The sequence below is a fragment of the Chamaea fasciata genome, unplaced genomic scaffold (assembly GCF_029207755.1).
Source record: "Chamaea fasciata isolate MVZ Bird 193981 ecotype frontalis unplaced genomic scaffold, bChaFas1.0.hap1 SCAF_24, whole genome shotgun sequence".
Classification (NCBI taxonomy): Eukaryota; Metazoa; Chordata; class Aves; order Passeriformes; family Sylviidae; genus Chamaea; species Chamaea fasciata.
Window position 1 is genome coordinate 2,782,135 of NW_027094109.1, and position 13,957 is coordinate 2,796,091.

Genomic DNA, 13,957 nt, shown 5'->3' on the forward strand with positions numbered 1-13,957 from the left:
TGTGATGGGGACAGTGCAGATGAGGCATCAGGATGTGCCATGAGCAGGAGCGTTTGGGCTTCTGTAGGTATTCACTCCAGTGGAGGCAGGTCCAGCCCTGTGTGTCCAGCAGAACTGGCATGGGAAGATGGGAAGCATTAGGGAGGCTTGGATTGTGGCGGGATCCCCAGGGGCCACATGCAAGGGGTGAGTGTGCTCTGTGCTTCGTGGCACCTGTAGTTACATCAAATCAACCCTGGCTCCCTGATGGGTTGGGGTTTTTGGAAGAGGCTCAAAGCAGAGAGTCTCCCATGGAGGTCACCACTGCGTGATTCACTGCAGGTGACATTGAGCAAAGTGGGCAAGGTGCCACATCCCTCCCAGATCCCTTCCCTGAGGAGGTTGTTGGATTTTGGGAAGCACTTACCTTTCTGCTGGGGTCACCCGAGGGGGACAGCAGAGGTGTTCCTGATGTGCAAGGTCACAGCAGCTCATAGCAGTGGTGGGATGGAGCTGTTTGCTTGTTGTGGGGTTCAGGGAAAAACCCTTGGGATGGGCTTTCCATTCCCATGCTGGGGAAGATGAATGGAGGTCTCAAAGTAAACAAGACTGATGGGTCTGTCACAGTCCCACTGGCCCCAGTCTCCTGGCAGCAGGTCTCACATTAGAGGAGCTTGTTGAATGTTTTCTCCTGGTTGATGTGGTGTGGAAAGGTGAGGCATCCCCTGGGAGCGGAGGGCACAGCCTGCTGTGAGATTACAGACATGTCAGGGAGACAGATGCTGAGGGTCACGGCTCTTCTGCTCCTGGTCCTCGAGGGTTTTGTCCTTTGACAAAGACGTTTGGTCTGCATCGTGCACTGCCAGATCATGACAGGAGCAAACCTTGGGAGTGCATTGTCTGCAGAGGCATCTCTTCGTGGGGGCAGGTTTAGTTGTCAGAGTGAGCGTTGTTGCAAGATGATGGAGAAGATGCTGGGAATGTCTCAGTCATGGAAAAGAGGCCCCCGATCATGCTGCTTCCACTGAACGTAGGTGAGTGATGAGAACTAAGACCGTCCTTACCCTGCAGGGACTCCGTCAACAGGTGTGTGCTCATTGCTCATCAGCAGACAGAGGTGGGCAGGACCCGGGACACACTGGTGGATTCCCAGGGGAGATGCATGGATGGAGTGAAGGGTGGCCCAGAGAGCAGCAGGCCCCCGGCTATGGGGCTTGAAGCATCACTATCACAGGGGACGATCAAAAGAGGGTCCAACCAAGTGCTGGGTGAGACCCCAGGAGTGGCAGAGGTCCCAGGCACTGGGGACCCCTCCCAGCTCAGCTCAGCAGGTGCCCAGCACCGCATCCCTTCCCTGGGGTGCGCAGGGCCCGTGAAGCAAAGCCCCGAAGGTACAAAGTTCGTCAAACTTTATTGATACACTGCACAATCACAACCATCTCTTTTTCTTGCCGAATTAGAAAAGGTTACAACTACAATGTAACATGCACAAATCTCAGGTAGTATAGCCACCCTTGGAATACAATGATCGACAGAAACTCAAGACCGGCCATCACGGCCGTCAGCAGGAGAGACCCGAGGGCCATACCGCCCCCGCCCTGGGCACCCAGCCACCCCCCGGGCATCCAGACATGGAGAGCAGTGGTCACAAATGGGTCTGCCACCCGGCGGGGCCGGCCTCAGACAGCCAACACGTTCCTCACAATGGCACGTTACATGGCACGAGAAAGTCGAATGCTGTCCTGGCAGGGGACAGGGGAGCCCACCCGACCCCGGGACAAGGATGGGATAGGGGCAGCCCTGGCACCAGGCCCGCCAGCCTCAGTGTGCGTCGTGGCATCTCGTCGCCGCCACTCTCTGATTTGCCATGGCCTCTGGCCCTGCGATTCTGCAGCATTTCTGCTGTGGGGACAGAGAAATTTGGGGCTGACCAAGGAAAGGGCACGGGGTGATAGCGGGGGACTGCTGTGGGGCAGTGCAAACCAGTAAAGGCATCAGGGCAAGGTGTGTCCTGCTGTGTCCTGCACCCATGGTACTTTTGGAGCAGGCATGTGGGAAAGGATGCGCGTGCTGCCCTGCTGTCTGGAGACAGTGCCATCCACATGTGACAAACACGCCTGGGGCCATGGGATAGGACCCAGATCACTGACAGTGCCACCTGTCCTGCATGCCAGTGGAGAAGCAGAGCAGCACCGCAGGGACCGCAGGACGCGGACTCACCCCATCAGTGCCGGATCCCCGTCCACCAGGTAAGCCAGCACTGGGGCAGCCCCTGCCTGCGGCCAGGCGTTTTTTGTCAATCAGCCATGGTACATGTTGAACATCCAGGGGGAGGGGGGGCAGGAGCATCCATTGAGATTTTGTAGCAGGTCCTGGGCAGCCCATTGAGAGCAGGGATGAGGACGGGCACGGCTGCATAGAGAACACGGTGGTGGCCCATCATGGCCTCTGGCTCAGGGTGGTCTTTTCCATCTTGTGTGCTGAGGGCTGGCACCCCAGCTTCCTTCCAGCCACAGAAAGCAGGTTTGGGCAGCAGCAGAGTTTGCAAGGGGAAGACAGCGTGTGCGTGGCTGTTGTTCTTAAGTCATCTCGCTTATGGAGGGAGAGGGAAGGGACAAGGCACGGGGAGGCGCCGGGTCAGGGCAGGGGACACTCTGTGTGCTTGCTCAGTGCCTTGCTGTGGTCGAGTCTCCCCGTCGCAGCAATAGGGTCCGGTGCCACGCGTGACTTTTCAGGAGCAGGATGGGAGTGTCCATCCTCAGACTGTGGCCCCAAAGCATTCCTGGGTGGCCATGGAGTGAGAAGAAGGCTCAGGGCTGCCACAATGTACCAGGCAAGGGGGTCCATGGTGCACAAGACCATCAGGAGCACAATTCCATATGCGGGGAGATGACATGGATACCACCACCAGGGGTGGCAGCTCCCAGGGCAGCTGGAAGAAGCAGAGAGGGCAGAGTCTGGGTGTGTCTGTTTCGGTGTCGCAGGCAAGTTGCAGCAGGGAGCATTGGAGCCATCCTTGTCCCTGCTGTGTCAGCACAGCAAATCAACAGAGCCCAGGCGTCCTCCACAGGGTCAGACACATCAGACTTTCCTCAGGCAGGGGCATGTGATGGGCATGAGACAAGGCAGAGTGAAGACATTGCAGCTCAGGGCCCTCAGAGGGGCAGGGATACAGACGGTCATGAGCATCAGAGCCGTAGCAAAAGGGCCTTGCCAGCTGGTGTTTCGATCTGTCATTCAGAGCCTCTGCCCCACGCTGGTGATGCTGTGCTTTTGATGTGCAGGTTGGAAAGTGCTTGGAAAACAAGCCCAAAGTAAACTCCCCAAAAAGTGCTGGCAGAGCATCAAGGTGAGAGCCATGGGGCAGCCCCTGCTGTCAGGGGGTCAGCAGCAGAGTGGGCAGGGATCTGGAGCGAGGAGTGAGGGCCTGACTGTCCGATGCAGCGTGAAGGCTCTAGTCTCTAGGAGGGCTGGTGGCAGTCCCCAGGGCTCACATTCCTGGGAGAGCAGCCTCGTGTCCTCAGGAAGGTGAGGGGGTTTTAGTGGGAAGCACAGGGATACGATGTCAGCTGGAATAAAGAGTAGTGGGAAGTGTGGGACCCTCAAAGGACGACTGGTTGTGTGGGGTGACCCTCTCCCAAAGGGCCAGAGAGCATCCTGTCAGGAGCAGAGGCAGGTGACGGGGGCCTGGCGGCATCGGGGTGCTTAGGGAGGAGCTTTGGCGACGAGAACTGACATTCAGGACCGAGAGGGCTGAAGGCAGAGCCAGGAGGCTTCAACCTTGGGGTCTTTTTGGGCATAGGCGGCTTAGTGAGACGACGAGATGGACATCCCGGTGAAGGCTCTGGGTGGCACCCGCCCCGACGGCTCCATGCCCCCAGCGCTGGCCGTGGGGCAGCCACGGGGGGCACCGCCCGTGCCGGGCCGCACCCCCGGGGCCATGGTGGCGGGTGACAGTCTGGTGGCACGTGGTGGGGTCTGTACAGCGGAACCGGCGGCGAGAACGATCCCGGCACGTGGGAGACGGGGCCATCCTCGGACGCTCGGCGCCGCCGCCCATCCTCCGGTGCATCGCCCGTCCCGTGGAGAGGAGTCCCCGGGCGGCGCGGCGGCCGAGCCCACGGCGGGGGAGAGGTGCGGCGAGGCCTCCCGGGACCCTCCGCTCCCTTATCAAAAGTCGAGGAGGAGGCGAGCGAGGAGGGTGGCCCAGAGGCAGAGGCCAGCAGCCACCCGGGATGCAGCGTTGCCGCCGTCGTGCACCGCTCCGGGCCCTGTGTGGAGGAGAGAAGAGGAAGACAAAAGGACAGAGTTAGGGCCAGCACTGCAGTGATGAAATAGAGTGAAAGGAACCCACCTCCCCTACAGTTCCTCTTCACATCCCACCCCTAGGCTGACCAGGGTGTTGTGTTCCCCCTCGGAGGGGTGGTGGATTTGTCCATCCTTTGGAGAGCATAGTCAGTGTTGAGGAGGAGGTGAGGAGAGCTTGAGGAACACTTAAGGGAGGCACAGTTCTTAGAGGAGGAGGAGGAGGAGGAGGAGAATGCCCTGGGCAGGTGTCTGTCCAGCCCCACCATGCTTAGTAGCTGCCCTCCTTGGAGAGTCCTGATGCAAACAACCATGTGAGGGCCACCAGGACCAGAGACTTTGGTGCTCCGGGCTGGCAAAACTCTGTGACTTGTAACAAAGGATCATCCACTCAGGAAATGGCACTGTCCACATGTGGATTCTCAGGTATGAAGGAGTGTTCTGGGGTTGCTGAGGGGTTCTTGGAAGGCAGGTCAGGCAGGGAGGAGGTTGGTCATCTGGGTACACCACTGGAGTGGAGAACTGTTGCTTCTTTGTGTGTTAGGGCTGTTATTTGGGCTGCAGGGCACACAGTGGGCCAGTCAGGATAGGATGAGACAGCTGGACAGAGTGAGGGGAGCAGAGGAAGCCACCACACACTCTACCACAGGGCCATGGGTTGGTCTGCACCCCCCCTGGCCATGGAGAGGCATCTGGGGAAGTCACAGGTCTGAGTCCCAGTACTGGCGTTCTGAAAGGGAAGAAATAGAGAAATAAGTACTCAGCTGTCTTAGCATCAAAACTCAGGGTATGGATGAAGTGTGAAGTTAATGGGATTCTTAGGTATTGTGAATATGCTCTCAGGCCTCCGGTCACCTGGAATGGGTTCATCACAGAATCCCAGAATGGTTTGGGTTGGAAGGGATCTTAAAAACCATCTTGTTCCACCCCCTGCCATGGGCCAGGAGCCTTTCCATTATCTCTGGTTGCTTCAAGCCCCGTCCAGCCTGGCCTTGGACACTTCCAGGGATGGAGCAGCCCTGGCTTCTCTGGGCTCCCTGTGCCAGGGCTTCATCACTCTAAAAGTGAAGTATTTTTTCCCCAGTATCTAATCTAAACTCATCCTCTTTCAGTTTAAATCCATTCCCCCTTGTCCATGCCCTTATCAAAAGTGCTTCCCCAGCTCCCCTGTAGCCCCTTCCTGCCCAAATCATTCTGTGATTCTATGGAATCATATCCAGTTACAATAATTTCCTCAGGATGGTGTTATTCCTTGTCTTTTTATCTACTGATTTTTTGTGAACATTCATCTTAATTCAGGAAGAGGCAAAGGAGAGTCTGAGATGTTAAATCCAAGCACTGCCAAAAGGTGAAGGAAATGATGGGAAGATTGAGTGATGAGCAAGAAGCTGTGTCATGCCCATGCTCAAACAAAATTGATTATAAGAGCACATGATCATCTAAGGGGAGGTAGAACTGCTGTGCCATAATCAGACATTTCCTTGCTGAATAGACCTTGTGATACGAAAGGTGGAAACCCACATTTGTTAGGGGCAGGGAGAGCCTTTGCAGGCAGAATGGAAAGGGCTTCTTAGCTTGGTTTCCTTCACACCTGTTTCTGCTCCCTCTTCTTTGGTTTTGACCCCTCAAACCAATGGCAGCAGCTCAGCACATCACCCAAAACCATAAAAATAGTGAAAATTCCTGCAGGTTTAATACTAAACGCTGATTAGCCGTGAACTTTTATGTATTTACACCTGCCCAAACACTGCTAAATCGGTGCCTTTCTCTAGTATCTCTATAGATGTGGATTTTAATGTGTGACTAATTCTTATCACTATTTTCTAGTTCACAGTTCTGCGCTGGTTATTGGCTTTGATTTAATGACACTTTTAGAAATTTCATAATCTATCCTAAAGCAATTGCATTGTGGTTGAGTTGGAGAGCTCCCAAATAGATAAGTCACCTAATACAGAGAGGAAATAAAACTAAAAATGCTGGGTCATTACTAGAAAAAAATAAAACAAATATTTTCTCTTAAATTTATTCTTTATCCTTTTCTGTGGAAGAATGCATTCTTGTATCAGACAGCTTGGCCTTGTAAAGATTGTAAAGATATTCTACAGAAGAGACAAAAATAAAGATACAGGGACAAAATAATGTAGTAATTAGATACGATCACAAAATCAGGGCAGATGGCTCATTTCATCACAGGCTGCCTGTGACTCCTGTGTGTTCTCTGAACTGTCACTCTATGGGAAAAGGACAGCACCCACCAGGATAGGGAGAGAACTCTACTGAGGCTCCCCAGCCCTGTCATCCCAGCAAATATTTTGGCTCTGCTTTGCTCAAACCCCAGTGCCTGGGCATTGAGGTGTGAGTGCACCTGGACTCTGGCTGCCCCTACTCAGCTTATTTCTTATTGCAGTTATTCATTATTGCAGTTAGTTTTTATTGCTTGCTTTTAGCTTTCTTCCTCTTGATTTATTTTGTGTCCACTTTTCTGGATATTTTCTTCTTTTCCTGCCTATTTCCTTCCTTCTCCGTGAGGCAACCTTAGATTTTTTGAGACCTTGATTTGAGTACAGGTGGCAAGCTTGGGATTTTGTTTCTCTCCTAAGATCTTGAATACAAAGGTCAGAAGGAATCAGTGTGTCTACGGTGAATGGGTTTTCTTAGCCTGTGTTGGAGTTACTTTCAACTCCAGTGTGAGCTGTGGGAATAGCACAAATGTTTACAGAGCCAAGCAGGCCCTTCACACGCACCAAAAAAATAGCTTTTCCTTTCTTTTCCTGCCAGGACAAAAGTGCCGTGCCTTCCACTTCACTCCTCCCAATTTGTTACAACATTGACCTTTCTCCAGGTGAGATACAGACATGTGGAGATGAAGACTTAGAATGTGTCTCTTGCTGCTTTCCATTTCCAGGACTCAGGAGAAATGGGAAGGGAATGTGCCCACACTCAGGGTGCTGCTGGAGCTTCTCTTTCCTAGAGGGCTCAGGAAAAGGCAACTGCTCCTCTCTGCTTCTCATGGTCTGCAACAGCAGCTAATGGGGGAAAGTCTGTCCAATTCTTCATGTCTGAGGAAGTCCTGGGGCCCTGCTGGGGGGAAGCCTGTCCAGTGACTCATGTCTGAGAGCAGAGGCTTCTAGAGTAATTCTTGGCAACCTCCCCAGGATGAGATTTTTTCCTGATATTTTTCCTTAGGTAACTGCATGGTCCTTCAAGGCCTGTCCCTGCTCATTGAAGGGGGGTTGGACTAAATGACCTTTAAAAGGTCCCTTCCAAGTCAAATTATGATTCTAAGAAGGCTCCAATAGGGATGTTCACCTCCGTGACTGAACAGCAGCCCAGCACAGAGCAAGGAAGAAAAAGTGTTGGCTTCTTGCACACTAAAAGGAGACACAAGCTGAGCAAGATCTAAGGCTTGCCACAAACACAGACCCTGGAACACCACGGTAATGTGAGCACTGACTGTAGGTAAGCATTTTATAGCAGAGTATAATATATGGGTTATTTATAGCATCTAATGGCAAAGTCAGCAATTGGCATTTCATGAAATAGTTTAGAGAAAACGCAAAGTACCAAACGCAGGAAGACAACTGCACATGTGAAATACAGGGACCAAGTGGAAATAAGAGTGTGAAAAGAAAAAAAACCACACGTATAGTAGGTAGAGAAGGTGATAGGTGAGGGCAAAGTAACCCCACAGGATAACAGGGAATGTGCTGGGAAAAACCCTACAAAACAAAACAGCTGAGTGAAGAAGAGGGAGTTGTCCCTCATCCCTTCACAGGAAGATGGAGAACAAGAGAACACTGATAAATACTGAGGAAAACGAAGATATCCCACTTCAGCTCTGGCATCATTCACCAAGACATGAAGGAAAATCTTCCCCCTCACCTCCAAAGCTGCCCAAACCACAGTGCCATGGCACAGCCTCTGCCCCCCATAAAAGTGCTCCCGTTTGAGACTCACAGCTAATTTAGGCCAAGTTTATTAAAGACTAATTATTTGCCTGTGTGTTGATGATGATTAAAGCCTAACCCTGGGTGATGTGTCATCTTAATGATTGTCTAATAAAGCCTGGTTTAAGGTTTCAAGCTGTGTTGGTGTCTTTGAAACATCTCACCAGATCGGGATGGACAGAGGGACGCAGAGATCCAGGGGTCCCAGCCAGAAGAGATGGAGCTGCAGAGCTTTGCTCTATCTTCTCCCAATAAAACTGAGTGCAGGAGGAGCTTGTGGGAAGACAGGCCAAGAGGGGCAGATACTCACAGGACACAGGTGGGATGGAATTTGGAGGCACAGCCAGGGCCAGGGGACAGAGGGAAGGGCCAGGGAGCCTGTCTTGAGCAACTCATGGTGACAAGGGAACCTGGAAGCCACCAGGCAAGCGGGGGTGAGGGTGAGACCGACACAACACTGGCACCATGGCAGGCAGGCATGGCACAACAATGGGACACGGGGGGTTCCTTGGTGTGAAATGGAATGAAAGGAGTCACAACAGGGACACAAACTCAGGTTCAATCTCTGGTGTCACTGCTGGAGTTGGTGACCTCAAATACTGGAACAAGAGAAATGGTTGAACTCACTGAAGCCCAGCATGGTCCCCAGAGATGGAATGTGACCTCAAACAATCCCATGTTAATTGGCTCACTCAAATAACCCCAGTGACCTAAAGTAACCCCAAAGTGCTCTGTAGAGAGTGAGTTTGACCTCTAGTAACCCAAATGACCTTTGGTAACCCCAAAATGAACTGGTTGACCTCAGGTAACCCCCCAATAACCTATAGTAACCCCAAATATTAACTGGTTGACCTCAAGTAACCTCAAAGTCCTCTGCCCAGAACAAGTTTGACCTCTAGTAATCCCAATGCTCTTCAGTAATCCCAAATGTTAATTGATTGAGCCAAAGTAACCCAATGATCTAAAACAACCGTATAGTACTCTACAGAAGGTGAGTTTGTCCCAGGTAACACCAAATGCTAATTAGTTGACCAAATAATCCCAATTAACCCCAAGAGTTAGCCCTTTCCAGCTCTCTTCGAGTCCCTTTAGGCACTGGAAGGGACTCTAAAGCCTCCCCAGAGCCTTCTCTCCTCTGGGTGAACACTCCCAGCTCTCCCAACCTGGTTCCAGAGGAAAGTTGCCATTTCCTGAGGGGTGTTTGGAGCAGAAGATGCTGGGGGGATGGATGGCTGAGCCCAGAGTCATGAAGCCCCCAGCACCAGCCACTTGGTGGGCATCTGCCCAGCTCCCACCCAGAACATCCACACAGCATAATCCACTCAAATAACAGCAAAAAAATCATTCTGTTGTTGACCACAGAGAATGGAAGCCTGTGTAATTCCCCACCCAAGAGTGTTCTGTGCCCTGCACTGCTTGCAGCCAGGCTGGCTGTGGCACCATGGCACAGCAGCGTGTGACCACCAGCTCCTGAGCTGTCCACCAGCAGATTCCTGAAGCAAAATAAAGCTGGGCATTGCAATTCTCCAGACTCTTTGGCAACAACTTAGGAGTTTACATATCTCAGACTTTTTGTGGGGTATTAATAATGGCAGGTGGCAACTTGGAGAAAGATGAAGTGAGGTGTGAGCTGCTCCCTTGACCTGAAAATCAGTGCTGGTGGCAGACACAAAAGAGCATTTGGACAGACTTACCTGCCCTTCTAAGTTCCTGTAATGCACAAAAATAGATGTGGGGTAATTACTTTCTCTCCTGTACAAAAGACCTGGTTCAGATTTATACTCCCTGAGTACCACACTGCCTCCTTCTCCTCTCCTTTCTAATTTCCACCCCTAATATCGCCTAGGTTTGTCAGATTACTGGTTTGTGTGCACAAATAAACACAGAAAATCACTGCAATCACAGACACTCCACTGCAATAGGTAAACAGGGCAAAGATGCTATTTCTTACCAATTTTTTTTTTTTGCATATGTTTTGCATTGATTCTTTTTTTTTTTTTTTTTGCAAAATTCAAATATTTGTAGTGAGGCTCTGGCAACGCAGGTTGCCCAGAGAAGCTGTGGCTGCCCCTGGATCCCTGGAAGTGTCCAAGGGCAGGTTGGACATTTGGGATTGGAGCACCCTGGGGGTGGAGCTGGATGAGCTTTAAGGTCCCTTCCAGCCCAAACCATTCTGTGATTCTATGTCTTGTGTTTTAAGTGTTTTAAGTCAAGCAGTCTTTAAATATTGAATCAGAGCTCTTATTCTTAAAGACATAATTGCTTTCCCTTGCTTTTATGTATTTAGTCTGAAGCTGCTGATTTTTAAGAGAGTGCACAATAAAGCATGAGAAGATTTTATCTCTCCATAGAATAATTGGTTTAAATCACATCTAACACTTGGTGTTTTAACTTATATTCAGTTAACTCACCCAATCATCAATCACAAAGATTACATACTAGAAATGAGACCCTGAACATCGGAAAAATGCAGATGGCATCTTTTGTAAAACATCTACATCTCTCTTTATTCCAATATCTCTTCAGTGGAAATGGCCAATAAAAGGTCCCAGAGATCCCAGTTTGGAATGGGGGCTTGGGGGAATTTCCCTTGGTGAGGGACACGCTACACTTGAAAGAGATGTAAAAATCCAGGTTTGGGTGATTTCCCCCCTTATCTCTGCATATAAATATACCTATATAAATAGCAAGTACAAAATGCAACATGCTCATCAAAAAGTGAACCCAGACATTAAATTTTTAAATAAAAGAATCAGCAGATTTCCAACCACTTGTGCTCCTCTCCCCTTTGGCAAAGGCTGGTAGAGACTGTCCAAGAAACACCACGCACATACCCAAATAGAAGCTCTCCGCAGAGCCCATCTTTCCCACTCTCCCCTGTGTTTCCAAGAAACTGCAGTTTTGACTGACAAGCTGTTGAATTTCACAACATGTTCACAAAATGAAAAAAGCGCAATCCTCTAGGAGGGATGGAATCCCACCTGCTTATATTCCTTTTTGAGTTCACTCCATGGCCTGCTCCTCGCTGCTCCAGAGTGTTTCACTCAATACACATTTGAAAGATGGGGTGGAGGGAAACAGAATATGAATGTTTGCCTTTTTCTCCATTAAAAGTTATGAAATTAAAATAGCTTTAGGTATCCTTGAGTGTTCACACAGCAATATCCAAAGGATGTGCCAATATCCTTCCAAAGACAAATTTAAGCTTCAATGTTGGTGCAGGTAAATAACCACATGAAAACAAATGAAACATTTTAAGTTTTAAGTTTTCCTTGCTAAGGCTTTTTCTTACTGTCTCACGAGTGAATATTTTCCTAGTCCTCCTTATATAAAACAAGGATTAGAGGAATATTAGTATTCCACTGAACAGACCATTACTGACAGGAGTAGCTACAAGAGAGTTTGTTAAACTCTGCCACAGGATTTGGCTCCTACATCTCACTTTTTATGGATGATTTTTAATATCCCTGTTTTGTCATCAATGGAATCACCTCTAATGTACTTCACTTCAGCCTGCTGGACGTGTTTGGGGGATTAATTTATTAAAACAAGGTGAAATCTTGTGTTCTCTGCATGTTGGCATCAATTAATAACCGGTGTGAGAGGATTGCTGTGCTGTCACGGGAGGAGTGTGTAAAGAGCAACACTAACTGCTGAGAGAAGGAAAAATGCCTGAAAACAGATGCTGTCAAATAAAAGATAACCATGAGACAGCTTGGAACAAAACCAAAAATCCCTAATCCAGTCTCCTTCTGAGGAGAGGGAGTTACCTGCACTGCAACTTTTCTTTAATCTGGTTTCAAGTCATGGAAAAAAGAGACTTGGGTGATATCATTTTGTCTCACATCAGAGAAAGAGCAAGTGCAAGAGTGCCAGCAGGACAAGAAAAGAGAAAAAAAAAAGGGGGGGGGGGATGTTGGGAAAACTGGATTGGAAACTTAATGTACTTGTTTGTGTACTAAATATCACAAATACAATATTTACCATATAGAGTCATAGAATCATCAAGGTTGGAAGAGACCTTTAAGAACATCAAATCCAACCATCATTTCAGCACTGCCACTGTAACTCCTAAACTCCTAAACTTTATATATATAAAATACCTCATATAAATTGTAAGTTATATTGCACTATATAAAAACTAATAATGTATATGATATATTCTATAATTGATATACCACGAGTATAATACATAATATTTATAAAGAAAAATATGCTTATATATAATAACATATGTCAACAAGGCACTATTATTAAATATATTATTTGTTTTCATGTCCATATATTTGTATTATTGATATAAGATTATCAATAATCTATACTACATTATATTTGTATGATATGACATTATATATGGTCTATTGTACTATACTGCATTATACTGGATATTGGGAAAAATTTCTTCACTGTAAAGGTAAAACACAAGAGAACAGACCAGAAGAGTGGAGAGAGAACAGAATGCAGAGCTTTGACCCAAAGAGAAGAATTCAGGCCAGGACAGAGGAGAACTGGTAAGAACAGAAAGGCCTGGACCAGCCCCTGCCCAAACACCACAGACTGGCACTCACCAGACCCAAACACAACCTTACAGAACACAACGGGACACAGTGGAGCAGAAAACACCAACCAACCCCACAACCAAAGCCAAAGATGTGCCCTTCCCACCACCTCAAATCACCAAGCACCCCTCAGATCCCACCAGAGGGCAAAGTTTTGCTCCCACTGTCCATCCTGATGCTGCCAACATCCAAACTGGTGTGGAAACTTCTCCCTCTCAACATCTCCTTGAGCTTGTACCTGACTTCCATCCTGTCCCTCCTGCTGGGGGAAGGCAAGCTCCTGCTGTCCTCCCTTGGATCGTGACCGCCCTCTCGGCTTATCAGGATGCCAAAGGGACATGCCACAGGTGCACACAGCCTTCCTCAATGACAGCTGTCCTCAATGACACCATTCCTCAAACACCTTCCTGCCCTGGCCACCTGAATCACCCAGGCTGATGTCACCCATCCTGCTATTGCCAGCACAGCGTGATCCCTGCTGGCAGTCCTGCCAGCAGCAAACAAGGCAAAACCCCCACAGTGCACCCGGAGCGCGTTCTCACCTGTGCCAGGCTCCCTCCTCACCCCTGTGCTCCAGCAGCACCAGGGCTCAGCCGACTGCTGGCCAGCTGTGCTGTGCACCCAGTGTTGGGCTGATACAGATCTCCTCCTCTCTGCATCCTCTGGCAGCACCTCACTGCTCGGGGTTTGTGCTGTTTGGAACCTTGATGGACCAGGAACACCAAATACAGCCAGCTCTGCTCCATCACTCCATAAATCCAGCCTCGTTCTCTTCATCCTCCTCCTCTTCATCGTGCTCTTCAAACTCCTCTTCATCCTCCTCCTCCTCTTCCTCTTCTTCATCCTCCTCCTCTCCAAATGCCTCCTCTTTACTCTCCTTCTCTTATTCCTCCTTGTGACCTCACCTCAACCCAGAAAAACTGGCACCTACCATAGAGGATGATGCTGGCGTTGGTATTGCCCAGCTTGTTGGTGGCCACACACGTGTAGTTGCCGTAGTCCTTCTCCGAGACGTTGAAGAAGGTCAGCGTGGACAGGCGGCCCTTGCTCTCGATCCTCACACCCTCCAGCCCGTTTGCTAACCTGCACAGAAACGTGGATAGCAGCGCTGGGAGAACAGGGATGGGGCTCTGGGATGGATTTTGCCCCTCCCTGGGCACCCCTTTC

The 13,957-nt window shown here is 49.7% G+C and overlaps 1 protein-coding gene across 5 annotated transcripts in view; it reads right to left on the reverse strand.

Moving 5' to 3' along the window:
• Positions 1-1,371: 1,371 nt before the first annotated feature.
• Positions 1,372-13,957, reverse strand: part of LOC136300900 (opioid-binding protein/cell adhesion molecule homolog) — a 296,786-nt gene continuing 284,200 nt past the window's right edge. For all 5 annotated transcript variants that reach the window (XM_066203614.1, XM_066203613.1, XM_066203611.1 and 2 more), the window contains 2 exons: positions 13,722-13,873; positions 1,372-4,250 (listed from right to left, as the gene is read on the reverse strand). In XM_066203614.1, the coding sequence (XP_066059711.1) occupies positions 4,150-4,250; positions 13,722-13,873 (253 nt within the window). In that variant the 3' untranslated portion in view covers positions 1,372-4,149. The remainder of the gene's footprint in view (positions 4,251-13,721; positions 13,874-13,957) is intronic.